A 27,536-nucleotide genomic window follows, 5' to 3' on the forward strand; every position below is an offset into this window, starting at 1 on the left:
CTTTACACCCAAATCTTGTCTTGAATGTCAGAAGAACTAAGTAAGAACAAAGTAAGGAAATAAATCAGTATCATCTTACCTCACCAAGATAAATGACAATCTGGAAGAAAGTATCCATCAGCAAAATTCTGTCAGCTAAAATGCTGCTGCTGTCCAAGAGCACTGGCTGAAAAAAAGGGAGCAAGAGTTGACTGTGGCCCCTGTATGCTCCCACATGACAACCACAGAACAGCCATACAAACAGCACCTATGGTGGGGGGCTCCCCAGCTTCATGCCACACTTCCACTGTTCCCAGACTCAGGATTGCTAAGTCTTAATGTCGTAAGAGAAAGTTGTTCCAAGCAGTCCTTCATCAATTGGGGAAGGAGATTAACAATTTCTTTTGTTCTGGGAACCAGAGATATATTCACATATTATCACTTCTGTGCCAGAAATCTTTTAACTATCAGGGACACATTTAAATCTATTCTGTCGCTGAGACCAAGATGCCTATGTAAAAAAGAACAGTTAGCAGAGATTATAAAGTTCACTACAAAATATGTAGTATGTAGTATATGTAGTAAATATTTTTATTCCAATTATAAGAGTAACTTAAAATTTATACAAAAGTCAACAAATATTGGTATTTTGGTTTATTTCCATATAGTTTTTAATTCTTGCATGTTTTAAAAAAACACAGCTAATTAAAGTTTCCATTTGTTATTTTTTTCACAAAACATTTTGACCTAAGAATTTATTTATTTTATCATGTCACATAAACTTTGAGTTTTTATTTTCCTGCTATTGGACATTTAGATCGTCTTCAAACTTTCTATTATAATAGTTCCTTTACTATTTCTTTGAATAGATTCTTCTGTATGTCCTATAGATACAAAATATGGAATTACTGGGTCTAAAGAATATGAACACATCACCAAAAAAATAAGCATTTTTTAAAGTTTGTTTAACCCATAATCTTGCCTCTCACAAATAAAAGTTTTATATATCTGTGACATTTTCCTCTGCATTATTTTTTAACATAGGTGAGGAAAATGTAAGATGATTACTAAAGATTTACATTTTCTTTTGCTACAGTTTTCCTTTAACAGAAAATTTGTTAGGAAAAAAAACAACATATTGTAGGGTATTCCAATTCTGAAGCGAGCATTCAGCAAACCCTTACCTCTGGGGGTCCATGGAAGGAGTAGGAGTAGAGAATGGGCTGTATCATGATGAGGGACTGAGTTAGATCCTGTCGGGCAAAATGGTGTCTGTAGTATGATGACTCATCGGGACTGTTGTTGAACACTTGAAGAAATGGAGATCTTCTAAGATGGAACATGAACTGTATTTCCAAAGGCAAAAAAGACAAATGCATAGAGCTGTAACCTTTTATTTAGACACTGAGAGAGAACATGCCAGTCTGTAGAACCCAGACTTTAAGAAAAAAGCTTCTCAGTTCACAGAGAGTAAAATGGTGGTGCCAGGGACTTGGGGAGGACAGCGGCAGAGAAATAAGATTTGCTATTTAATGGGTACAGAGTTTCAGTTTTGCAAAATGAAAGGTTGTGGAGCTCTGTTGTACAACAATGGGAAAATATTTACCACAACTGAACTGTATACTTGTAAGTGGTAAATTTCATGTTATGCTTTTTACCACAATTAGGAAAATTTTAAATTATTAATGAAAGAGGAGAGGCAAAGAATTGTTTATTTCTAGTCACTGGGCCCAGTGGGGTGTGGAGCTGGAATGCTCTCAAAGATGTCTGCTTTAAAGAAGACACAGCCCAGAGGGGGAAAGGCACTCTCAGGTGGCACATGTATAGAGCCTACTGGAAAGAGGTGAAGGTGGAGGAGCAGCAGGAAACTCCTCAAAGCCATATGGGCCTGAAAGACTAGCATGAGGAGGCCAGAGCAGGGAAGGAATGCTGGGCACAGTAGCAACAGGGGGGAGGGTGGAGACTGAGCCACAGCCAGAATGGTGGAGGGATAGGTGTAAGGGAGAAATGGGCAGAGTTGGTTTGGAGAGGTATGTTCTTTATCCTGAAGATCAGAAGCTGGAGGACAGCCTGTTAGCTCACTCTGAGGAGCTGCCAGACATGAAAATGAACTGCCTTTTAAGTATAAAATCCCCTAGGACTCCAAATACCAAATCATAGGTTTTTAAATAATAATTATGGCTAACAATCCACACATCCTATGTCCAAAGCATAAAGCGCTTCATAAAAATGCCTTCGTCCTGTCAATAGACCCATAAGTTGACAGGTTCTCTTACCACCCCAACTGACAGCTGAGGAAAACGAGGGGGACTGCAACTTGCCTAAAGTCATCTGCAACAGAAAGGAAGTGCAGACTCTGATCCACATACCAGCCACATCTGGGCTCCTGACTTTTAGCCTTGATGCTCTGACAGAAGGTTTCTCAGAAACCACTTCATTTCAATGGTTTCATTCTGTGCTTTTCAATCTTAGTGAATCCTTAGGGGGACGGGGTGGAGGCTGCTGTGGTGGGGATGTACAGAGCAGCACCAAGTCTGTCTGCTTTGTGTGACAGCTTTTGAAAAGATCCCCTCAAAAAAAGGATTCCATAGCTTTAAAAACACTGCCAACCATTTCTCCAGACTAAATCCCTCCTTCTGACGAGGAAGTCAAATCTACAGGGTTTAGCACCTCATCACTTGTCCCTGATTTCTGAAGGGCCCGGGCTTTCCCCCACAACACCACATGACCTCTACTGCTCAGGTATGGCTGGAGGGCACACACCAAGGGTCATAAAGCCCCACTGAACTGGGGTTTGAATGAAGTGACCTCTGAGATCCCTTTTAGTCATAGGAATCTGAGGTACACACATTCAGGATGGACATCATGTCCACTTCCCAAAGAGTATTTGAAATGATACTGTTGAAGGTATGCGCAGTGTTTTTCCCAATGTAAAACATTAATCTATCTTTGCCCTCATTAGTTCATATAAATGAATGTTTGCTTCTTTCTACTGAGTCATTATTGTTGTATTGGTACAGAAGAGGGGGAGAAAGTCAAGTTTGTGTCCAGTTCTTGGAACGCTGCACCAGCAAGTTCCAGCCTCGGTGTCGTGTGGCCTCATTACCTAACAGGAGCCGGGTACCTCGCTGCACACTAGGACTGCCTCAGTATGAGTAAGATTCACCGTCGCATGCTCGGCAAAGCACTAGATTTCCCACTTACAAATGAGAATGGAGGTTTGGTTAAGATATATCCACAGCCCTGACAGCAGCTTCATGCTCTACCCACTTCTCTCCCTCCTTTCCCTTGTCCACTGGCTCCTAAACGCTCAGGTCATACATAACGCAGTTATTTACAGCAGTTCCTTATTTATTTTGCATAGAGGAACTAGAGTGTAGGCCAGAGGTGCCTGGGGTGACTGGAATCATCAGAGACAGAGTAGGGAACAGAACAGGCAGATCTACTAAAAAATACTGTTAAGGGGAGCAGTGGTCAAAACAGGAGAGGTCTGCTGGGCCATGTCGGTAAGCTCCCTGGCCAAGAATCAAACTCAGGCCATAACAGTGATAGTGCTGAGACTGAACCCCTAGGCCAGCAGGGAGCTCGCTACAGCAGTTGCTTATTGCTGATGCCCAGTTGTGATGCAGCATAATAACCACAGATGTATCACTAAACTTCTGTGGTCGGTCTCCTCTTCCAATGTGCTTCATTTTCTTGGTTTGCTGCAATGGTTCTAATTATCCACTCAGAACTTCTACAAAGTAGAGATGTTGTGGTGGCCTTAGAAGAGTGATCCTCTTTCTCCTTCTCATGCAAGTTTACCAAGTTAGTTTCTTCTGGCTGCACCTCATCACTGTCTCCTACAGGACTTTCAGCACTGCCTCATGTTGACACAGTTGACACAGTGTTTGTCTTGGCCTTAACAAGCTTCATCACCTACAGATTAAATCTTATAACAAGTCTTTCCTCTATCCCAAGAACAGCATTATTTCTATCACAACTTATTTTTTCAAGGTTATTTTAGGTGGATATTACTTACCTGAGGATACAGAGAGAAGGAATCTGATAATCTAAATGAAGTGGGGTCTTCTTTATTATACTGTCCAAACTTCTGACACTGTTGACAGAAAATAGTCCCCAAAAATGTACATGAGTGTCACTTGGAAAGATTCTTAGAGCAGAAGACCTACGTTCCAATCTAAGCATTGCCACTTACAGACAATGAGTTCTAGACTAGCACTTTTCAAGCATGGATGGGCAGACAAGTCACCAGAAGTGGTGTTAAGATGCAGAATTTGCATCACTGGATCTGGGGAGACTTCTCCTCTCCCATTACCCTACTCTGAAAAAAGACGTGGTGCAAGGTATACTTCCTGCTCAATTTTTAAATTCTTTTTGAAATATTTACATTCCCTGTAAAAGAAAATGCACCCATAAGATAGCAGAGAATAAATGTACTACAAACAAAATTGAATAGGTTTCTATCCTATGCATTTTAGTGACTTTGATGATAAATATGTGCTGTGAATTTCCAAGTTGAGATTATGAGCAATGGCAGTTCATGATTTATTGCCTCACAGCTCCAAATTTACCTCTCTGCTTATTATGAAACAGATTTCAGACCTTTAGATATTTTCCTTTGCCAGAAGGCATGATTTGAGCGTGTCAACAGCGGAGCTGGAGGCAAGTATTTGCTTCTGGGTTTAGTGTGCTTACTCAGCTACAGTGCTCTGGCTGTCCAATGCTGAGCCCTAAATTGCACCCCTTGTGGCTCTGGTACACCTCCCTTTGAACAGTGTCACTCGTACTCCACTGTTTCGATGTTCATGAGTTCTACAGGGTATAATTCCAACAAGTTCCTCTAGCACAGTAACACAGCAACTTCTTTGCTATGAGAGACTTGTGAGTCAGGGCTTAGACCAGCCCTGGGGCAATAGGAAGCTCTTCTCTGGGTGTTGTCTCTTAGCTTGGATGTCACAGCTATCCCTTATATCTGCTACTCCTATATTCTTTAGACATTTTGCTGCTCAGAAGCCAATCACAATCATTGTGATAGCAATTCTTCACATAAAACTGTCCCTATTCTAAATTATTATGTGTCTTCTCTCCCCTGATTAGATACAGAATGACACAGTAGGTACCTCTCTACATTGACTTATCCATGCATTCTTATTCCAAAAACACACATTTGAGATCTGAAGGGAAAATAAAGGACTACAGAACTCAAAGTCATCTATTTCAACCTTTACATTATGCAACATTCTCCAAATACCCTATGCATGTCATTCCTTCCAACCTGGAACTTAAGATTGTAGGGGAAAACACAGATTTAGTGCTTTCTCCCTACAACTCTCAGAATGTTCACAGTTTGCCTTAAGGTAAACAAATGATGCATTTGACAACATAAAATTACAGGTTTGAAGAGCTTTCTTTTCTCAAAAATAGACACCAAGACTGAAGTTATCCCTGACTTACCAGTCGGATGAGTTGTCGGTCCAGCCACCGGAGCACATCGGGCCCCTCCTCCGACTCCGCTCTGAACACTCCCAGCCGTGCCATCAGGACTGCTGCGGCCTCCTGGTCAAAGGCTGCTTCTATGTGCCTGAGCTGACTCTGTGCATCTGCCCAACTGACAATTCCAGAGTTAGTGCCAGAAGCCAGCTCTCCATTAAGATAAAGAAACCTGAGTCCCATTTCTTTATCTATGACAACACAGCCTGGACTGCATTATAAGTATATGAGAGTTTCATATACTTGATTATTCACCTTCAAGTGATGAAGGATCTACAAGCTATAAATTCAAAGAAAAAGTATTATATAGGAGAACTTCTTAATGTTCCACAAGTTATTAAGAAAGCTGAAACTCAAAAGGTAACTAAGGTTCAAGTAAGTGTTTCTTTTTCCAGATCAATCTGACAGAAATCTAAATATTTACAAGTTCACAAAATGACCTCTGAGGATCCAATCCATGATCTAAAGAATGAGCACATACACAAATTTTCCAGATGAAAAGTCCTGATAACCAAGCTAAAAGACAACAGATAGACCAAGAACCGGTAAGAATGACAAACAACATAATCACACACATAAGACATAAAGAGTCCCTGCAAATAAATAAACAAGAATCAGGATTTTACAAAATGTAAAGGCTATCATACAATATATAATCAATAAATATGAAAAGTGCTTCTTAACCCAATGATAAATGGAAAAACACACAAAAAAAGAGGGGGGAAACATATTGTTCTGTTACTCCATACTACCCACTATTAATGAGTTGATAGTAGTTGATAATATCCACTATTAATGAGTAGACAGGGCTCTCCTTACACTACTGGGGAAAATACAAATTAGTTTCTTAGCAGAGTAGTTCCGCAGTATCCAAAATTTCACTCTGTGAAGTAGAAAGAAATATTTGTACACAAAGACCTGAAAATCTATTTGCAACAGTGTCAGAGGGAAGGTAGGACCTGAAATATTCTTTACTAGGAGTGGTAGATCTCACACAAACTACATAGCACTGTGCAATCATTAAAATGAATGAGGTAGAGGTTAATATGTATTGATATAAAAGATGCCCTTGACAGATTAAGTTTAAAAAGCTTATAAATGTGCTAAATATAAGTAGCACTTGTATACAGTACATACACAGGATACATAATTGAACAGAACTGGAATTATTAAGTTAAATGCCAGAATGGTAATATAATTTTACTTCTGGGTAAGTAGAAAAAGAGAGCCATTCTTTCCATACTTATACATGTATGTTTGAATCTTTTACAAGATATGTTTGTGGGTTACTTATCTGATGAAGTAATTATTTTTTTCTTATTAAAAATGATTCTACTAGGCCCTCCCTGGTGGTGCAGCGGGTTAAAGCACAACACTGAGAAGCTAAAGCCACTTCCGCATGAGTTCGATTCCTGTCTGCCCCGGAGGTGACCACATGGCGCGGCAGACCTCTCCTGACCCGCCTGCTGCTCCCCTCAGGCAGAACAGTCCATCTGCCTGTTCTGCTCCCCACTCTGTCTCTGGTGAATCCTCTCACCGACCCTGAGCCTCTGGCCTGTACCCCAGTTCTGTATGTACAAATAAATAAATCTTTTAAAAAAAAAAATGATTCTACCAGGCAAGTATCCATAGGTCTACCTCAGTTAACCAAACTGCCTTTACTTCTGCCTCATCTGGTCATGAGAACCATTAGGTGGAATTACAGGGATAAACTAAAAGATGTTAAATAATCTCTTCACAGGAGAAAATGCCAGTGGCTCCACAGACAGAAAACCACTTGCTCACTTTCGGGCAATGGTGGTCACGCGGATGCGTCTCTGCGTGCTGGAGTGCTGATACTGAGTGACGAACTGGATGGCGCCTCTGCCTCCTTGGGGGACTGGGGTGTTGTGCTGTAGGGAGAGGCCATACATCTTTTTAGTCTTACAAGCATGACTCAAGTGCAGTCACAGAGCTCACAGGTGTTCCTAACATGATTCACACAGTCATGAAGGTAAGGTAAAGCATTTGGAATAGCAAATTTAGACCTGGGCATTTGACTATGTAATATTTTGCCTCATTAAAACAAACAAAAAAAACCTATATTAAATACACACTGAGTTCAAGTTCATATGCATGTTAAGTGTTTAGGGATGAGTCACTGATGACTGAAATTTGCTTTGATGCATCAAAAGTAAGATGAACTAACAAGCATATAAGACAAAGCAAATAAAGTTATTTGTTATAGACTCTAAGCTTTTTGCTATATACTTCTTTTACTCAATCTGTATATTTGAAAATTTTTTAAGTGAAATATTGGAGAAAGAACTGACACACTCAAAATGCCAGCACTATTTTGATGGCTGGTAAAGGTACTAGCCTTCCAGTGACCTCATTAGTTGAGTAATAACACGACAAAGATGTGCTATCTGACTCTGACCAAATTCCAGAAAGAATAAAAGAGAACACACGGGTCTGGTGTTGGGTCATACACAAGCCCATGTAGCATCACTTGTGGAGGTAAAAAACAGACCAGCGACTCTAAGATTCAAAAAATACAACACCATGACATGAGTATTTATGAAGAAATCCAACTCACCTGATTAACTACTTCAAAGTAGATGCCAAGTGTAGACGTGGGATCCAAGCCACAGATTTTCCACTGACTCGTGCCACCAATACCAAGCTCCTATGGATGAGAAGTAGAATTTAAAGAAACCAAACAAAAAGCTACTCTTGCTGTTACCTTCTAATGCAAAATACTGACTCAGAGAGTAAGCTACTAATCACAATCAAATTTAGCTGAAATTAAGTGTATATCAGTCAATCTGTCTGTTCTGCTCCCCACTTTGTCTTTGGTGAATCTTCTCACTATCCCCTGCCATCCCTCTGGCCTACACCCCAGCTCTCGTATGCATAAAATAAAATAAATCTTAAAAAGCAGCCTCCATACCAGTAAAATCTTAGTTCTGTTACCAAGAGTTTATATTTAATTTTTGCTTAAAGGAAATGAGTTTAAAGTTAATATTTAATGGCTAACACTCTAACATTTTTGTTCTAACAATGAAGATAAAAGAGGTGCATAAAGTTTTCAAGTTTGGCAGATAATTCTTTTTCTTTTCTACTCTTTACTTCTTCCCTAACACTGATTTCAGTCTTTCCACTGACTTCAGAATTATATACTCTGTATGTATGTGTGTGTGTATAACTATATTTTGGTGATATAATGAAAGTTAATAGGTGCTTATATAAGAAGGTGAACTTGAAAATACTGCTGCGCAGCCATCCTGTGTTACTGGTGCTAAGTTAGATTGTGAGGTGAAGCTGACGACAACCCATCTCATTCCATTATATTGGCACATTTCCCTTTTACTATTATCAAGAAGAAATCTGTTGAGTGAGATTGCAGCATCGTGTGAATGTCATGTGCCAGTACGCCTTTCACCTAATGGTTTTAGAATCCACTGATTATCCTTACTTGACTCAATATGTGCTCTGTGACCTTGGGGAGTCTAGGTATTTTATCACTGGGAGTCACTCGATTAACTGATAGAAAGCAGACTTTACATTGCCTCCTTGGTGGCTCAGGGGCTAGGTTAAGTCTCCGTACTGTGAAGCTATCAACAGCCATTGCAGCACAAGTTCAATCCCGGTTAAGGGAGCTACCCAAATGGCACAGAAGACCTCTCCTGTCTTGCCCACTGTTACCCCAGAAGAGTACTTCAGTAGACCTGCCTGATCTGCTCCCCACTCTGTCTCTGGTGAATCCTCTCACCCCCCCACACCTATGGCCTGTATCAGAGTTCTCGTATGCATAAATAAATAAATTTAAAATAAATAGAGGTCTCCCTGGTGGGGCAAAGGGAAAAGGCTATGAAGCTACTGGCAGCCACTGCAACATGAGTTCAATCCCTGGCCAGAAAGATAACCCACATGGCACAGCAGACCTCTCCTGCATGACACACTATTCCCCTCATTAGTGTATTTCAGTCAACCTGCCTATTCTGCTCCCCACTCTGTCTCTGGTGAGTCCTCTCACCCCCCATACCTCTAGCCTATACCTCAGTTCTTTATGCACAAATAAATAAATCTTTAAAATAAATAAATCTTTTTTTAAAAAAAGTATTTTATGTGGCAAATGTTTAGATTATAAAAATTTTCCCCAAACTGTTTTTCCATTTACTGTATGCATTTGTGCAAGGTATATAACAGGTCTTTTTGGGAAGAAAATAAAAACAGTTGTATAGAATGTCTGTCTTGTGCTGAACTGAATGCCCAGAACTCACTGGCAGAGGGACCCAAGGAAGAACAGTAGGTGCAGGGGGACCTGGTCTCTAGCTCCTCCATCTGCCACATCAGTTCTGCTGCTGAGCAAGATATTCATCCTCTCTATTTAGATAGCAGACAGAAATGACACTATCCCTCAGAGATGTGGGCATCCATAAGAGTTACAGCTTTTCTCCCCTCACCAGAAACATCCTAATGGGTGACAATACAAAAGCATGTGTCCAACTCTAAAACTTCTAACATGTTCATGCCTGGGATGAAGGAGTTAAGGATGATGGAGGCGTTTCCTTACATTTTCTGATACACAAGGTCCTTTAACATTCAGAGATACACAAGGTCCAATGGCTCCTGCAATCTTCAGTTCCCTGGAGGTCTAAAAAGAATTAATGAGGATGGTAAGACCAAGGTTCTGGTTATACAGCAGCATACAAAATTAAAAACCAGAAAAACATCCTGCTCACAAAAACTCCACAAGTAAAGCTAAAGGAAAAAATATGAGTTATCATTTTGCCAAAAGAAAAACCCCATGCTGACTATGGCATACAAGTGCTCTTAGAAACTTTTTCCAGAACCACTGTGAAATGAGTAACCTTTAGTAAAATCCTCCATTAAAAAAACATTATCTTTGTTCCAAAGATGGAGCATTTTCAACTTTCTCAACCTTGAACTAATTGCACACATAGAAAATAATAATTCTACCAACATTATACTTTTTCAATCCCATGTGTATAACCATAATTATTTCTAATTTCTAATCAGTGAATACAGTGTTCTTTAAAATCTTCTAATCTGTGAACATGCTGTTGCTTTAAAAATGCTTGATTCATAAATTCCAACATAGAGCTCAACAAGGCTAACAAATTTAAGATTGTTAATTCTGACTTCAGCTCGTCCATTTATCCTCATCTTAAAAAAAACAAAACCTACACTTTTCAGAATGTTATTTACAAAGTTTAACCAGTATGATTAAGGATTATCTCCAATTCACAAAGCGGTCATTCCCATCACCTTTTCTAAACAACACCTTTAATAAAGTTTTCACAAGGGCTTAGAACCTAGTGTCTAGGGCCCCCAGGCCCTACGTGATAAAACAAAACCCACTCACGATGCTGCCCTCCTTCAGAACACTCTGGCTAGTCTACAGGCAGGCACTAAGTACAGAACAAGGTTCTGGGCATGCGGTGGCACATGCCAGCAGCTGGCTGGACCAACACTTGTGCTGGCTCTGTGCTCAGACCACCACCCCCTCTAACTCCTCTGTCTCAAGGCAACCGTCAGAGAGCAGACAACTCTGCGTTCAGAGAATTAACAGTACAAGTCCTCCCCTAGAGGCAAAGGGGTAGAAGGAATATGCTTTGTTAGGAACTTCAAATCTATCCTCGACATCTGTCTCTGGTAGGCTGAGGCTTCCACAAGTCTCTTTAATAAGTAGGAAAGACCATCCTCCATTACAGTTTTAGAAACCTTTTGTACCTTTACTTCCAAGGTAGCACCAAAAGCCATTCGGAAATCTCCATTAAAATCTTTACTAAAAATTCTTTGGAATGTCTGCTTGAAGAGAGAAGTGTTGAAAGAATCTCCCATCACCATGTGACCACTAAGAAAGGGGGGAAAAAAGTGAAACTTTAGGATGACTGAAGGTGATTCAAATGCTTTCTTGATATATACAAATAATAAAGAAGAAAAAAAGAAACTATATCATAAAGGTACTAATAACCAATTTAAATAGAAAACAGCAAGTTCAACTTACACTGGCAAAGACATTTTTAAAACAGCTGATGATAAAAAGATAAGATCTCACAGAACTATACATTATACCCTTATTGCCAAAATAAGTGCATGGTGAAATCCAACTCATATATAAGATTGTTTTGTGCCAATGTCAATTTCCTCATTTTATTATAAGGCATTTATATTAAGCTGCTACCAATGGGAATTGCTAGATAAAGCATTTGGACAGCCTTCTATTATTTTTGCAATTTGTTATGATTTGTAATTATTTCAAAGTCAAAACTTGAGGGAAAAAAAGATTAAGAAAAAAAAAGTTCTTCAATCAGTGATCTACTGAGAAAACATCTCCAATTTCTCTCACACTATTTTAGTATGGGAAAATACCCAAGCCTGTGAAAAATCCTTTTCACTGACTTAAAACATTGAATCCTTGGCTTTTCATGAATTATTTCTTCTAGTGCGTGAATATCTATATTCCTCCCTTTGGGAAGTTAAATAAAATACTGTTCAAATGTCAACAGTCTATGTACCTGGGGCAGGTTAGCAGAGCTTCATGCAGTTAGGTGCCTCCTCATCATCAGTTATAAAACAGTACCCTAGGATTAGGGAGAGTCGACCTCCCTGCTGACGCAATGGGTTAAAGCACAGCACTATGAGGCTAGCAGTAGCCACTGGACTAGAAGTTCGAACCCAGCCAGGAAGGTGACCCACATGGCGTGGCAGACCTCTCCTGGCTCGCCTACTGCGCCCCTCAGCAGTGTACTTCAATCAATCTGCCTCTTCTGCTCCCCACTCTGTGTCTAGTGAATCCTCTCACCTCCCTGCACCTCTGTCCTGTGCCCCAGTTCTTGGATGCAATAAACCTCAGTGTCTGATTCCTCCAATGACAGACAGGCTAACTTGGTACTGAAGATCCACCCTCCTCTTCCTTAGTGATGGGATGTCTCTGCCCATACCACTCTGAATGCATCCAGTTTCATCATAGTGAAGGGACCCATGGTTTCCTACAATAAAGACTCTTCCCCAGTGTGCCTTGCATGTGGTCATGTGACTCTGCAGTGACTTTTGGAAGTGGCCTTTGACTTGTGGGGGGTCATTCTTGTAAGAAGGGGATGTCCTTCCTCCTTTCTTTTCTTTCCTTCTGCTATAGTATGTCCAATATCTGGAACTCTCCTGAAGTACGGCTAGCACATTAATGCAGTGCAACAACACAGCCTCTGATGACAGTGAAATAGACACCAGCCCTGGCTCCCCAACTCAGTGAGAGAAACAAATCTGTCACACCCACATACACCTAATTCTGACACAACTCCGCCTTGTGCAGCAGAAAACACTTGCCAGGTTATCATCCAGACTAGACATGGTGGGGGAACCAACATATTGAGCTTACTCCCTCCGAGGCGGTCCATCCCATGCTGTGCTGTTTAGAAAGATCTGGGCCTCCCTGGTGACCTAGGGATAAAGCCTTAGGGTTATCACCCCTAAGGCCTGAGATCGATCCCCAGCCAAGGAGCTGACCCGCATGTGGTGCAGCAGACCTCTCCTGTCTCTCCTGCTGCTCCCCTTAGCAGTGTATTGGAGTGAATCCAACTGCTCTCCCCACTCTTCTCAGTGAACCCTCTCATCCCCTCTGTCTCTAGCACCCCAATCCTTCTATGCAAAAATAAATATTTAGGAAGCTCTTCCTTTCCAGTTTCTACCTCTCGTTCTAGCTCTAGCTCTTGGTCACATATAGAACAAATCTGATTCCTCTGCCTTGAGTTAAACCTTTAAGTGTTGACTATAGTTCTCACACCCTGATCTGTCTTTAGTCTTTTCCAAATCCTTCAACCGTGCTCCCCATGACATGGTTTCAATTGCTTTTATACTATTACTGTTTCTTTTTGCACGTCTCCAGTGCATCTCTACCTTCTTGTAAACTGGAAATGAAAATGATGATATAACCTGGATACAGTATGACGAGAGTCAAGGAAACCAAGACTGTAAACTCTGAAGATAACTGATACCTTTAACCCAGCCTACTAACTGACCTTGTCTTTGCAGCTGCTGGTAAACTGTTGGCTCACCTTGAGCAATCAATACCTTACAATCTGTTCTTTACTTTTAAATGTCACAGCTAAGACTTCTCCTGATACTGTAACTGTGTCAGGTGATGTGACCTAAATACTAAATCATTCAGGAGTCAAAGACCTCATTAAGCCCATACCCCAGATCTATGCAAAACTAAATAAATCCTTAGCCTCGGGGATAGTCACAAACACTGTGGATGCTCCAAGTCAAGCACTGCAAGCGAACACGGGGAGGTGTTCATCTTATTAAATGTGGCTCACTGATAAAACTATGTCGGTGCTACTCAGGACTGTCACCTGACAAGTGCAGCCCTCCAGGACAGCTTCAGGGGAAGCCAGTCCTATCTTCTACCCTTCCCCCCTTGATGCAGTGAGGACTAGCTGCATCACCCAGGAGCAGTCAGAGAGGTAATATCCTCGACACACTCCAAGCCGTATGTGTGTTTCTCAAATTGGTCTGCCCATGCAGATCACTTAGCATCACGTTCGCCTGCAGACTGGTTCAGTAGGTCTAGGATAAGGCTTAACATGCTGTATTTCTGACAAGTGAGACTGCCACTGCCTGCGCTCACTTTGGGCACGAAGCACCCACATGAGCGGTTTTCAAATTCTGTTCCACTTTAAAACTCCTTGGGGACATACATCTGAAAAGCTGTGAATCCGCACCGGTGAATCATACACAGTGTTGTAAACCAATGCTACCTCAACAAAAAAACACAACAAAACTCTGCTTGGGGAGTTTAAAAATGCAGCTGCTGCCCGACATCCTACACTGATTAAATCAGAGTCTCTGGGGGCCACAGGGACAAGCAAAGGCATTTTTAAGTTCCCAGGGGGATTCACAGTAGTGCTGCCATCAGCAGTTTTCACTCTTTCATGTGCACCAAATGCCCCATGGCACTTGTTTAAGTTGACTGCTGTGCTACAACAGCCCCAAAGTTTCTGACGGGGGTCTGGGTTGAGACCCAAAGATGTCCATCTAATCAGTGCCCAAGAGCCCTGGAGGTCCCGGTCAGACACCAAGCACTGTGAGAGGCACGGCCCTTCACTGCAACCTGCGCACAGATAAGGACTTAGCCCACCCTGCAAGGTGGGCTGAAATGTGCTAATGTCAGTCATGAGGTAAGTGAAGGTCTCCTAACTGGGCTACTCTAGTTGTGTTAGGGGACCCCACTTGCCCCCATACACAGGGAAGTGCCTTGCTGAAGACAACCTACTCCATGACAATTTGTTTTCCTACCTGGGGACTGTAACAACGTTAAGGAAGAAATGAAATTACTCTGCTGTGACTGACCCAAGGGAGCCCTTGGGACCTGCTTGCTAATCACTGCTTTTCCTTTAAGACAACACACACTGTCCCCAGTCCAGAGCTATCTGAAAGTTTATCTAAGCAGGCCTTGCCTATTCTGGTGGTTCTGTCATACTCATTTCTCTTTCCTTATAATGAACTCTCACTTTTCTCAGATATGGGCTATCAACATACCCAGTCAGATTTGTACAACACTTCATCTCCAAAAGTCCAGTTTGATCCAAGGCGCAAGCATAAATATCAATGCAGTGACCATTAGTAGCCGCTCGATTAGCAAGCATCTCATAGTGCTGTGAAGAGAAAGAAACTACTTTATAAACCAGTAACATTAGTCACTAAGTATGCCTTACACAACAAACGCATGCATTCAAATACAGGACCACAGAGACCCTTTTCTTTAAAACATACAAAGAGCCATTTAGTTTTTAATCGCAAAACAAATTTGACAATTTTCAAGCCATCTACTCCCGGGTCCTCCCTGGTGGTGCAATGAGTTGGAGCACACAGTGCTATGAAACTATCTGCAGCCACCAAAACACAAGTTCGATCCCCAGTAAGGGAGCTGACCCACGTGGCACAGAGGACTGCTTCTGTCTTGCCCATTGCTCCCCTCAGCAGTGTATTTCTGTTGATCTGCCTGTTCTGCTCCCTATTCTGTCTCTGGTGAATCTTCTTACCTCCCGCACCTCTGGCCTGTACCCCAGTTCTTGTATACATAAATAAATCTTTTTTTAAAAAGTCATAAAAAGTCATCGACTCTAAGGTCTCAGAGTTGGAGCAACAATTTAACAGCAGTCAAAATCTGCAAGGACATGTAAGCAAGAACATCTTGCTGACCATAAACAGTGTCTCAGCAAAGTAGCTGTCACTCCACAGTGGCCAAAGTCTAGGCCTGGGTTACTACAACAGTTCACATGCAGCAGTACCTACCTTGGTTGCCTTTTTCATGAAACGTGCATTGTCTTTCTCAATATCATGCCAGGAACGAATAGGAACCTTTAATTCATCTCCAACCACCATGCCAGGCCCTTGGGTAGGGGGACCCCCAGTAAACAACATAATCCTGGCTCCTGTGTTTGGGAAGGTACCCTAAAATAGCAAAAGGCAGCATTTTAGAGCAAACGACATCACCCCAAGCATGTTTCCACTGTCCTTTACCTAAGGCAACATTCCAAATACGAGTTCTCTTTTAACTCTTCTGACTATTGATGACTGTACAGAATAATGAAACTGACACTACAGAGAAGCGTCCTTATTTCTTATGACCTGTACACCATTTACTTGAGAACTTCCATTGCCCTAAAGGGTTTGTATATCTCATGAGAACTATTTCTACTACTCTAATGGACCTGTGTATCTCATGAAAATTTTTGGCTTGTTTTGAAAACAGCGAGGGGTTCCTTCAATGAGGGGTTCCTAACAATAACGACAACAGCAATTTTGGATACGTTAATGGAATCAGTTTACTTAGGTCATAAATTTCAAACGAGCCATCACACATAACTTCTGAAAACAAACTTGTGCGGTTTCAGCAGTCATGGCATATTCTAAGTACCTCCAACAAGCCAACAGCAATGGACAAAGCAACACCGGTGGATCGCAAAGGTCTCTTCCCCTGAGTTACAGGCCATGGGTCCCTCTGCAGCTCCCCAAGAAGATCAGTGAGGTTCATGTCAATCTTATGAATAGGCTGTAGAAATCTGCATGATTTTTAAAGAGACTCATTAATCTTGGTTTAATAAATAACTCTGGCTTTCAGCCTGAGAAGAAATATAGTTATTGCTCTTTCAAAGTTATTCAGAATACACTTGTAATGTTTTTCCAAGTTGTTTCTAACAACTCAAAGCAATTCTATTCAAGAATATAATTTAAAAGCCTAGTATATAGTTATTTTTATATACTGCATGGTAAGAAAAGTGAATTTAAAGAAACCAGTTCAATTAAATTTTAAGCAGCCAAGAAATACTAAAGACACGCCTTACATAAATTCAGTTCATAAAAGGTTCATTTAAGAGAACAATCTTCATCATTCTAAAGATTCACAGTTTGTGTTTCTGTTGAGCCTTGGAAATAATAAACAGAGACACATTGGCGTCATTCCAGTGAGTGAGATTATCCCCAGCATTTTATAAATCATTTGACAATATGTCATTAACTCCACCCATGGAGGCTGAAAACACTCAATAGGCTAAGTGAAGTTAAGTGCCTTCATCTCAAGTTGGTTTGTCATAGCGCAACAGAAACCATTTCCATTTTCCCAGCTTTACTTATGAAGTAAAAAGGACGAGTGTCTAAAAGGAGGGGAATGACTGCATCCAGTGGTCTTTAGGCCTTTGTGATGATATAACATTAACAGGAAAAATACTGTAAGCAAAATGCCACTTATGGTGCGTGTTTATATAATCTGCTATAAATTTTAAATATATACTAATTTGTTAGCTATATTATCAAACACTGAATATCCACTAGGCTTAACACTATTTTTTAAAATCTAAAAATGAGGAAATAACAGTCTTAACATTTTTCTCTGCCGACTCCTACTGCATGCCCACTACTGCCTGCACAACACTGTTGGTGGCTCACCTGCTTGAAGCAAAAGGGTGCTCCTGTGACTGAGCGGGTCTTGCTTGCTGCATGGGAATGGCAGTTTTGGTCAGGCCCAACATGTCCTAAAAAAAAAAAAAAAAAAAAAAACTCATTCCCATAATACTAAAAATGAATGACTAATTTTTAAAGAAATTTTCTACTCCTGCTTGGGTACAAACCTGTATTTGTTTTGCAGTTAAATCCTTGGTCCCTCGGAAGACATAACTTTTGGAGATTCCTTCACAGCTGAGTTCGTGAACTTGCACCATCCTCCCAAATGTGATCAAACCCACCAGAGCATCAGGAGGAAGGAGACTCAGGGACATTTGGAGGGATTCTTTGAGTGCTTGAAGATCATCTTCTTCCAGGCATGTGTCAACCACATAAAGGAAGATCAGAGGGGACTGAGCACCTCGCTTTGAGCAAAGAAAAAAGGTGCAGTGATCAACACACAACAAGCATTAAGGAGTTCTTTTAAAAGCAAATCAGGTATGTAAATAACAAGTCTTCATTGATATTTAATGCCAGGGAATAAGGCCACAGAGACAAACCTCTATTTACTTTTCATTAAATGGCAAGTCCATTACAACAAACTAAATGTAAGAATTATTTGTCTCCAAAAACTCTTTCTACATTGTTTGAATCCCTTCCATAAATTAGTCATTGTTCCAAGTCCTGAGATATATAAAGGAACCTAAAGAACAAGGATCCCTGCTTGCTTCGAGAGCTAGCTTTCTGGATAAGAAAAGGTAAGGAAGATTGAAAACAGCAAGAGTGAAAATAGGGGGCAGGTATTTAACACTACTTGTGTTAAATGGAAGATAGGGGCAGTCTCATTAAGAAAATAACATTTGAGCAGAAACCTGGAGGAAAAAAAGAAGAGGTTAACTCATACATAGGGGAAAGAGTTTCTGCCTGAGAAAAGCTGGAGCAAAGGCCCATGGGCAGGAGTGTTTCCAATTGAGAAAATCAAATAGCCCTACTTGGCTGAATAAGGACATTAATAAAGGCTGAGATCAAAGTGGTATCACAGGGCAAGTTCAAGGAGCTCTAGAGTCATTTTCACCATTGGAAGTTTCAAAACAAAGAAGTAATATATGTTTTTAAAAAGTTACAGTGGCAGCTTCATTAAGAATAAAATATAAGTGGGTAAGGGAAAAGGGAGGGAGCAAAGTTAAAAGACTACCCAATAAATTCCAGTGAGAAGTAGGGATGACCTGAAATAAGAGCAATAGGAAGAAAGATGTAGTTGGTTTCTAGATAAAATCTGAATATAGACCAAATGGGATTTCCTAGTGGATTAGATACAGGACTTGAGAGACAGAAAGAAGTCAAGGAGGAGCCTGAAGTTTGAAGTTGAATATCTAGGAGATAGACTACTTCAAATAAGATGGAGAAATTGTGGAGGACAGATTTTGAAATGAATTAGGGCTAACATTTTTGTAGCTTTCTCTCAAGCCCTGAAAAAGTGCCGTAAGTAAATGCTATCATAAACTAATAAATAGGATACTGCTGCAGTCACATCTTTAAATTGCCTAGAAATGTTAGAGACACAGAAAACAAAAATATTTTAAGAGAAACGCAAAACTTAACAGTGCTTATAAAATGTATAACAAACAAATCACCTGTATCATGTACTCAATTGTAGAAAACTGGGGCATCAATTCAGCAGGCTGATTCACCTCAGATATGCCTGCATAAGCTGGAGGGAACTGACGAGAACACAAAGAACAATGCAATTAAATACAAAAATCAGAATTTAAAATTTTTAACCTTGCCTTATATTTATATCATGTTACAACTTTTTCAAATGTAATTTCAGGTTACACTGTAATTTTGAAGTTATTTTAAAAACACACTATTTAAAACTCTTTCTTAATGTTGTCCTGGAAAACCAAAGCTAAGATTTTTAGGAAAAATTGGCAAATACAACTGAGATGGGAAAAGGCACAAAATGATGTAAAATTATATTATTATATTATTTTTAAAAATTGGCAAATACTGGAAAATATAAGAAAACAGGAAGAGAAAACCCTCACAATCTCACTTAGAGGTAGTTATTGTCAACATCTTAGTATGTTTTCTTCCAGACTTCTTCCACTTAAGTGGAGCTAAAATATGTAGTTTTGTAACCTGCTTTTTGTGCTTAACAATGGCACTTTTCTTTTTCACTCTCTGCAAGCACTTTAAATTCACAGCTTGTTGACTTGTTTCTCCAATTTTCTTATTGTGATAAAACACATATAAACTTTACCATCCTAATCTTTTTTACAGTATAAATACACCCAAAATGCTGCGCAACTGTCTGACAATGTATCTACACAATTCTTTTATTCTTGCAAAACTAGAACATGAACTTATGAAAAACTCCCCATTTTCTTCCAGGCCCTGGAAAACACATTCCAATTTCTGACTGAATCTGACTAGTACCTCTAAAAATAGAAATATATCAGATTTGTCTTTGTGACTAGCTTATTTGGGTCACTTGCACATTTTAACTTTTGTGAAACATGCTGCTACAAACACAAGACATCTTTCAAGATCTTACAGCTTTCAATATTTTCTCTGTGGTACAACACTTATATCAGACCCACCATCAGGTTCCATAAGTTAGTAAGATAAACCTGAGTAAGACTCATTTTAAAGTAACACATATGGTTATTTATTCCAGATTTTATCACCATCTATTGATTATATAAAATGATGCAGCTCAGAATAATATAGTACAAAGTTGCATGGCCAGGAAATAGTTGAACTGGGATTGAACACAGGCAGCTTGTCTTCCTTGGGCCCTATCTTTTTCAGCCTCACACTAATAAACTTCTTCAAGCTAACAATATTAGGAAGCACTATTCAGTATATTTTGGTTTGCAGCAAAATAGCATCACTTATTAGTGTGAATTTCTTTGAGCATCTATCCAGAAGTGGAACTGCTGGGCCACTTGGTAAACAGCATTAATTATTGATGCTGAGCATTTTCATGGGCTCATTGGGCACCTGAAGATCTTGGGAGAAATATCTATTCAATCCCCTTGCCCATTTTTAAGCTGAGTTGTAGTTTTCTTTGTTGCTGTTAGGAGTACTTTGTATATTCTGAATATTAATCACTTATTCAGTATACAATTTGCAAGTATCTTTGTCCAGTCCGTGGGCTGTCTTTTTAGTCCATTGACAAAGTCTTATGATGTATTAGAATTTTCAGGACAAATTATATTAAAAATATACATCAATTCTGAATGCAACAGGGTACAGAAAATGTTTTAAGATTACATATACTTCTGAATTTCTCATGGAGATAAACCTAAAAATCTGCCTATACTTTCTCTTCATCACTTAACTAATGTGCTCTGTAACTTAAAATGGAATTATTAATTGTAATTATGGCCAAATACATGAATAAATGTATACATTAATTTCTAAAGATCTGCTAGAACAGAACACTGTACATTATATTGGTCACAATTTTTTTCTAGAGGCTTTAGTGAGGTGTACTTTATATGCCACGAAGTCCACCTATTTTAAATGCACAATGCAGTGATTTTTAGTACATGTAAGGAGGTGTGCTACATTCATCACAAACTAATTTTAGAAGATTCCTATCACTGGTATAGTAAGTTCATTTTAAAGTTTCTTGTCATTTGTGAACTCCTTTTAGCTTGCTTATTCAAAAACTTTTAAATCAAAAGAAGCTCAATCTTTGATGCTTGGAGCCTAGAAAACGAAAAGACTAGAAAATGAAATTCAATAACATGCGCTATCTAGTTAGAAATATTAAAAGAAATATAAAAATCATACCTGTTTTCCTAGGACAATATATTCACTACCTAAAAAGAACTTATTTTTAAAGAGGAAATTCTGTGTGACTTCCTCAGAAAATGACAAGGACTGAGTAATAAAAATGAGATACTATTCAACAGATAATACACACCCAATGTCCAATGTCACATTTATCAAAAAATATCGTGAGTTCAGCAAGAACTGCTGACTTGCCAGGACAGATACAAATTCAACCTCACTTAACTTTTTTTAGAATAAACTAAAATGAAACATAAAAAGTACATATAAGAAAAAATTCACATACCTGATTTCTTTGAAAACAGAAATTACATGCCCAAAGTTTTGCTCGATAATCAACCTGACTGTGAGGAAAAACAAGTATTACAACCTGGTATCATTTTCACTTTTAAGGTAGAAAGCACTCAATTTAACCTTAAAGTTCGGTGTATCCCATAGATGTGTATTTCTGTGCTGATGCATAAATGGGTAACTGTAGACAAAATATTCACTACAGGTTGAGTTCTATTAAGTATACCAAAAATTTCCTACAAACAATGGCAATGAAGTCAACCCTTTTTTCCTCTTCCAACTCCCTAACATAATATTCAAATTTTTCATTGTTTCTATAAATTATAGGTTATTACCTTCTGCTCTGCTACTTAACATAGTTTTCATGATTTTTCTAACACCCTTATTGTTCAGACATGTGAAACTACTAAATTTCAATACTAAAATGGCTTTTCACACACAGGAAAAGCTTCTCAGACTTCAACCACATTTAGTCCACTTGAAGGAAAGTTAAGAAGGCATGCATCTGGCTTGATATACTTCCTAGAGTGTTTCAATACAATCCTCCAACTGCTTTCCCCCACTTTCTATATTTAGAAAATCAACAATGAATAGCTGACATTTTAAAAGATAGGTACATGAAGTAAAAACAAGGGAAATAAAAAAAGTTCCCTCATAAAAAAAATTGTCTTTTAAAGAATATTTATGACCCTCTTCACCATTCAAAAATTCTTTCAAACAGTATACTACCTAAGAGGCTATCATAGCTCACTCAGGACCAGAAAAATTACATTTAACAAAGTCATTAAGAGTTAAAATTCTTGGGGCCTCCCTGGTGGCACAAGGGATTAAGTCTCATCACTACAAAGCTATCCATAGTCATAGCAGTGGAGTTTAATTCCTGGCCAGGGAACTGACCCACATGGCACGGCAGACCTCTCCTGAATCACCACTGCTCCCTTCAATCTACCTGTTCTGCTCCCCACTCTGTATCTGGTGAATCCTCTCACCCCCCTGCACCTCTAGCCTGTACCCCAGTTCTTGTATGCATAAATAAATAAAATAAATCTTAAAAAAAATTTTAAAACTCTGCCAATTACTTCCTGTCACAAAGTATCACACTACCAGATATGAAGGAGAAAACTGTCTAAAGCATTAGGATTTGGCAGGGCAGGTGGGTTTAGGTGACAAAGGGGAGAATGCCTTAAAACCTGACTGTTTAGGGCCCTCCCTGGCGCAGAGGGTTAAAGCACCACAGTAAGAAGCTAAAAGCCACTTCTGCATGAGTTCAATTCCCGCCTGCCCCAGAGGTGACCACATGGCGTGGCAGACGTCTCCTGACCCACCCACTGCTCCCTTCAGCAGTATGCTTCGTTGATCTGCCTGTTCTGCTCCCTACTCTGTCTCTAGTGAAGCCTTTCCCCACTATCTCATTCCCATAACTTTTCATTTAATCTAGAATATCAGGCAAAGGTGACTGCTTCAAGTACTTATCATCTAAGAATCCCACTACCTCCTACTCATGTCAACTGTGACAACTTGGCCAAAATGAATTATTTTCATAAAAACCACAAAAAAAGCCATAATTTTCTGTACTCATCTTTTTTACAAAGTTTTATAAGAATTCATACCAAAGTGGATTGAGGATGGCTTTGCAGGTTGGCCTGCTGCAAAGCACAGGCTCATACTGTACAGGAGGCAGATCTGGACGTTCCTTTAAAGGAGTGAGGAGACAAGCCAGGGGAACCACCATTCTCGTAGCTTCCAGTCGGCTGGAAGGCCACACATTCCAACTAAACCGCACACCATCCCGTTCTTCATTCTGCTGAATGAACTCCAGATATGTTGCCATTGTCTAAAAAGGAACTGAAGACAAGGCATTAACTGTATGTGAAATACTCAGCTAAATTTCAACCAGATGGTCATATAATGCAGTGTTTCTTAGATATTTAATTTGGAAGAATCTGTTGCTACAGGACATCAATATTTCCTTTATCTTTGAGCCCCCAAAACAATTAACTACACAGATTCCTTCGATAACGTATCTCTTTCTCACTCTTCACTTCCGTACTTAGAAATAAATCAATAAAAGGAATGGGAGGTTTACAATCATTTGGTCACCTCTAAACCACAAGTAGTTGAGTAATATTCATTTTTAACCTCATTACCATAACACATCAAAGTAAGTCTCAAATTCTGTTTTATATCTGGCTATCTTTCTACCTAATCACTTTCCATCTCTGCTCTGTTAAAGACTGTACTAAATTTTACATCCCAGTAATGCTGCATTGATGACACCCCACTGACAAACAGGAGCTGTGAAGCAAACTGTACAATGCAGGTTGGTGCTGAAAGAGCCAGATCCTGGCCTTTTTATTCTTAGAATAATCAGACAACATCCGTTGTGAGGGGAAGGACAAAGATAAAAGAAAGGGGTGAAACCAGAAAATGCGTTCCATCATCTATAGCATCAGGGTCATGAGTCTGCCCCCCAGACTTCTCATTTGCTTGGTGACTCAGTATTGAGACTGAAATTAAGCCCTAGGTCCAATCTTATCAAGGCTTCCTCTGATCAGCTTCTGGAGTCCCTTGTCACACATCAATAGCTCCCAACCCTAGGCATTCTTGATCATATGTCATACCTCTTGATACATATTACCGTTCTCAGGGTGACCAAACTTTCTGCTCTTGACTGATCTGAAAGGCTCCTTGCAGAGTTGAGCTCTTATAACTGATTGACTGGGCAGTTCTGACCTTGTACAGGAATGCAGAACTATAGGTAACAAAAATGGTGGCCAAATAGGCTACTTAGAGTTAGCAGACCCACAAAGTGAAACTTTGTATTTATACCCTTTCTCTGCTCCTTTTATTAACTGTGGAGAAAAGAACTGGATACAGATGAGACACCAATTCATAATGGGAACAGTCACCACTTTGGCTACCACACTCAGCCAAACTATTTCTACTTGAGATCACTGAAATTATTAAGGAAAGCTTGTAATCACACTAAGTTTTACCAAGACCCCTCTCCTCACTATGGTGCTTATGTTCATGTCTTGAAAGATTCCAGTTAGTAAAACAGTCATTCAGACTACGTTTTACAAAGCTAGAAAATGCTAAATCCATTAGGTGCTATCTATGCCTTTTATTTTATAGTGAAAATACTTGTATTTAGTTAACTATTTCAACTCAATTTTGTTGGCATCATCCAAAGCACTGTAATTGGGAAGCAGCTGAACCATAAGCCTTCTCTCTACCACATCTGATATGGGTGTTGACTTTAGCCATCAGTGTCTGGAGCTTCTTCATAGTCTGTTAGATCAGAGCTTGTTTGCCTTGACATCCACAGTGAACACAAGTATACTATCTCTCATCTTCTTCATGGTCGACTCAGTGGTCAGGGAGAATTTGATGGTGGTACAGTGATCAAGCTTGTTTCTCCTGGGGATGCATTCAGAACCAGTGTCACGAGCCTGTCAGGTGATGTAAAGATCTTCTTTTTGGTGTGGTTGTGGATACCTTTCTACCCAGCTTTGTCTTTGTTTTAGCTCTGATTTCAATATTAGAAGGGACAAGGATTTCCCGTTTTGTTTTTAATGCCATCTTGAAAAATCCAATGGGTATCTTATATATCCTGTTTACATCCTAAAAGTTAGGTTAACACACACTTCTGCCACTTGGGCTAAAAAAAACTGGGGAAAGACAAATTAAGGAATCTATAATATTAATGGCTTCGAGGGCTCACTCTGTATAGTGAGAAATAGTTATTTCCATGTTATTATGAGAAGTGCCATACTGTAAGTGCCCATGATCCGTACTAGTTTGGACTGTGGGAATAATATTATGTGGCTAGAAAAGCAAATGAATAAATTACCCTAACACACACAAACCAGACCACAAAAATTCCAATGTTTGCTCCAACTAAAATTCAAAGATCTCAATTTGTTATTTCTGGTAAGTAGTTTCAGAAGGAACCTGAAGCACTGTTAACACAGAAGGTACTTATGCAGCTTCCTGGGTGGCAAAGGCATAACTAAATAGTAATAAAAATAAGTTGTAATATCACAAATCTCTAACTGTGCAATTAGTCAACATACTCCATTCATGACTGTTTCCCCACTTAAAAAACTTCATGATTAAAAAGTTGTGATCCCATCCTTAGTACCCAAGTATTTATATATTAAAATCTGTTATCCATTTCCCTCAGATTCCTCCCCTCATCACTTCAAGAGCACGGTTTCTTAACTCGGGCACAAAAACTAAGGGGAATGTCAGAGTCCATGACTCCTCTGAAAGTGTATGTAAAATTGCGTGCATAGGCGATTGTGCAATTTTCTAGACAGATGGTTAATTTACATCAAATTATCAAAGGGGAAAAGTATCTAAAGAAGACAATACTTGAATGAATGAATGAATGAAGTTCCGGACTGAATGAACTTAAAAGAGTCTTCAGGTCCATCAGCTAGAAAAAAAATCTGAACCACTCATTCCACCAAGCCGTAACTTTTCAGAACATACAAGCCACAAAAACCTCAAGAGCAAGGTTTAATTCTCAAGAGCCCGGTGAGCGAGGGTTAGTTCTAGCTTTATCACGAAGCAGATGTCATTTCCGTCATCTCGAGTCACTCAACTGTAAAAGGAGGTTGGGTTCTTCTGCACCCCAAGATTCTGGGATAAGTGTAGGTCGGTGAGGCTCCCATTTCCCTCTTGGTGGGGTACGCATCGGTCTTAGTGGATCCCTGGGTCACCCATGCCCTCGATCCCACAGGCTATAGAGGAAAGCCCTCAACCAGAGGCAAGACCATGAGCCCCTACAGGGGCCGCCTACAACACGTACTCTCGGCGCCCTACTACCTGTGTACCCAACTTACCTGGTCGCAGTCCTCCGTACCCACCGCGGCAAGACTCAGCTCCGGTTCCCACCGCCAAGTCCAACTCAGCTCTCCGCCGATTGGTCGGCGCCGCTGTGCGTCAGCCACGGCCCTGTTCGCTGACCAATCAAAGAGCGTCTCTCCGGCAGATGAGAGGAAGCTCGATACTCAGAGAAGCCGCACCGCCATCTTGAAACAGGGCAAGGAAGTCGTGACTCACTCTTCAAAACCTCAGCTGATCGGGATTCACGATTATCGAAGTTCACCTCTAAATGTTTATTACTCAAAAACCCCGGAAATGGCAGAACTGTTGCCAAGCGGCAGCCAGCACAACTCGGGCTTTCGCCCTAGTCTAATATGACTACCGCAGTGGGAAGCCCCTTTCATTGCCTTAGTAACCGGGAAGCGTGAACGATGACGTGTAGCCCTGGAAGAAGGTAGCTAACCGGAAACTAACCGGAAGGAAATGTGCGTGCGAGAAGGGCGGACGGAGGGAGCATGTTCCCGGAAACCTAAGGACGCACGCGCAAGAATCCTTTTAAAATCAGCAGGTGAAAAGTTAGTTTTTGTCACATTGCAACGTTTCCTTGTCTTTCCCGGGCTGGATTAGCTTCACACTCGCCGCGGAGATTGGCATTAGTGCACAGTTCTTCTCATCCTAAAAGAAGTTTAGTAATTGAAATGACACATTCACGTATTTTACTAGGGGAACACAAAGCTTCTACATACAGCACAACTTTCTATGACCATGAATTACAACTGTTTCGCATCATTTTGTAAGTGGCAAAAAACGAGCACTTTGGTTAATCTGGCGCAGAGAGACCTCTCTGTAAAATGATAGTGCTAAGTAAATTTTAAGCTATTCTTAGAACTTTGCTAGGCATCCAAAAATTGCCATTAGTTATCTCATTTTTTATTAAAATCAAGTTTTAAACCACATACAGACCACAGAAATTAAGTCGATGTACTATGAAACATAATTGCCATTAATAAAAAAGTTTGTCAAAGTAATGTTTCCTTGAACAAATTTACATTTTTCTTATTCCTAAAACATAATGTTAAATTATATACCATTACATTTGTATAATTTAGAAGTTCAAATTAGTTCTCTCTTACTCAAGAAACGAAAATATAATCTATGTAAGAAATACCCTCCCTTCACCAGAT

General features: G+C 39.9%; 1 protein-coding gene across 1 annotated transcript in view; it reads right to left on the minus strand.

Moving 5' to 3' along the window:
* SEC23B (Sec23 homolog B (S. cerevisiae)) overlaps positions 1 to 26,905 on the minus strand; it is a 31,074-nt gene extending 4,169 nt beyond the window's left edge. Inside the window, exons 1-17 of the mRNA XM_004687145.2 lie at positions 26,370 to 26,905; positions 23,130 to 23,364; positions 21,515 to 21,572; positions 19,059 to 19,145; positions 17,613 to 17,849; positions 17,431 to 17,516; positions 16,403 to 16,547; positions 15,778 to 15,936; positions 15,022 to 15,137; positions 11,212 to 11,335; positions 10,031 to 10,111; positions 8,051 to 8,140; positions 7,258 to 7,364; positions 5,437 to 5,590; positions 4,001 to 4,078; positions 1,164 to 1,325; positions 80 to 166 (exon numbers count right to left, since the gene is read on the minus strand). Of these exons, the coding sequence (XP_004687202.1) occupies positions 80 to 166; positions 1,164 to 1,325; positions 4,001 to 4,078; positions 5,437 to 5,590; positions 7,258 to 7,364; positions 8,051 to 8,140; positions 10,031 to 10,111; positions 11,212 to 11,335; positions 15,022 to 15,137; positions 15,778 to 15,936; positions 16,403 to 16,547; positions 17,431 to 17,516; positions 17,613 to 17,849; positions 19,059 to 19,145; positions 21,515 to 21,572; positions 23,130 to 23,350 (1,992 nt within the window). The 5' untranslated portion in view covers positions 23,351 to 23,364; positions 26,370 to 26,905. The remainder of the gene's footprint in view (positions 1 to 79; positions 167 to 1,163; positions 1,326 to 4,000; positions 4,079 to 5,436; positions 5,591 to 7,257; positions 7,365 to 8,050; positions 8,141 to 10,030; positions 10,112 to 11,211; positions 11,336 to 15,021; positions 15,138 to 15,777; positions 15,937 to 16,402; positions 16,548 to 17,430; positions 17,517 to 17,612; positions 17,850 to 19,058; positions 19,146 to 21,514; positions 21,573 to 23,129; positions 23,365 to 26,369) is intronic.
* Positions 26,906 to 27,536: the final 631 nt, after the last annotated feature.

Source organism: Condylura cristata, unplaced genomic scaffold (genome assembly GCF_000260355.1).
Source record: "Condylura cristata isolate star-nosed mole 26May11 unplaced genomic scaffold, ConCri1.0 scaffold00022, whole genome shotgun sequence".
Taxonomy (NCBI): domain Eukaryota; kingdom Metazoa; phylum Chordata; class Mammalia; order Eulipotyphla; family Talpidae; genus Condylura; species Condylura cristata.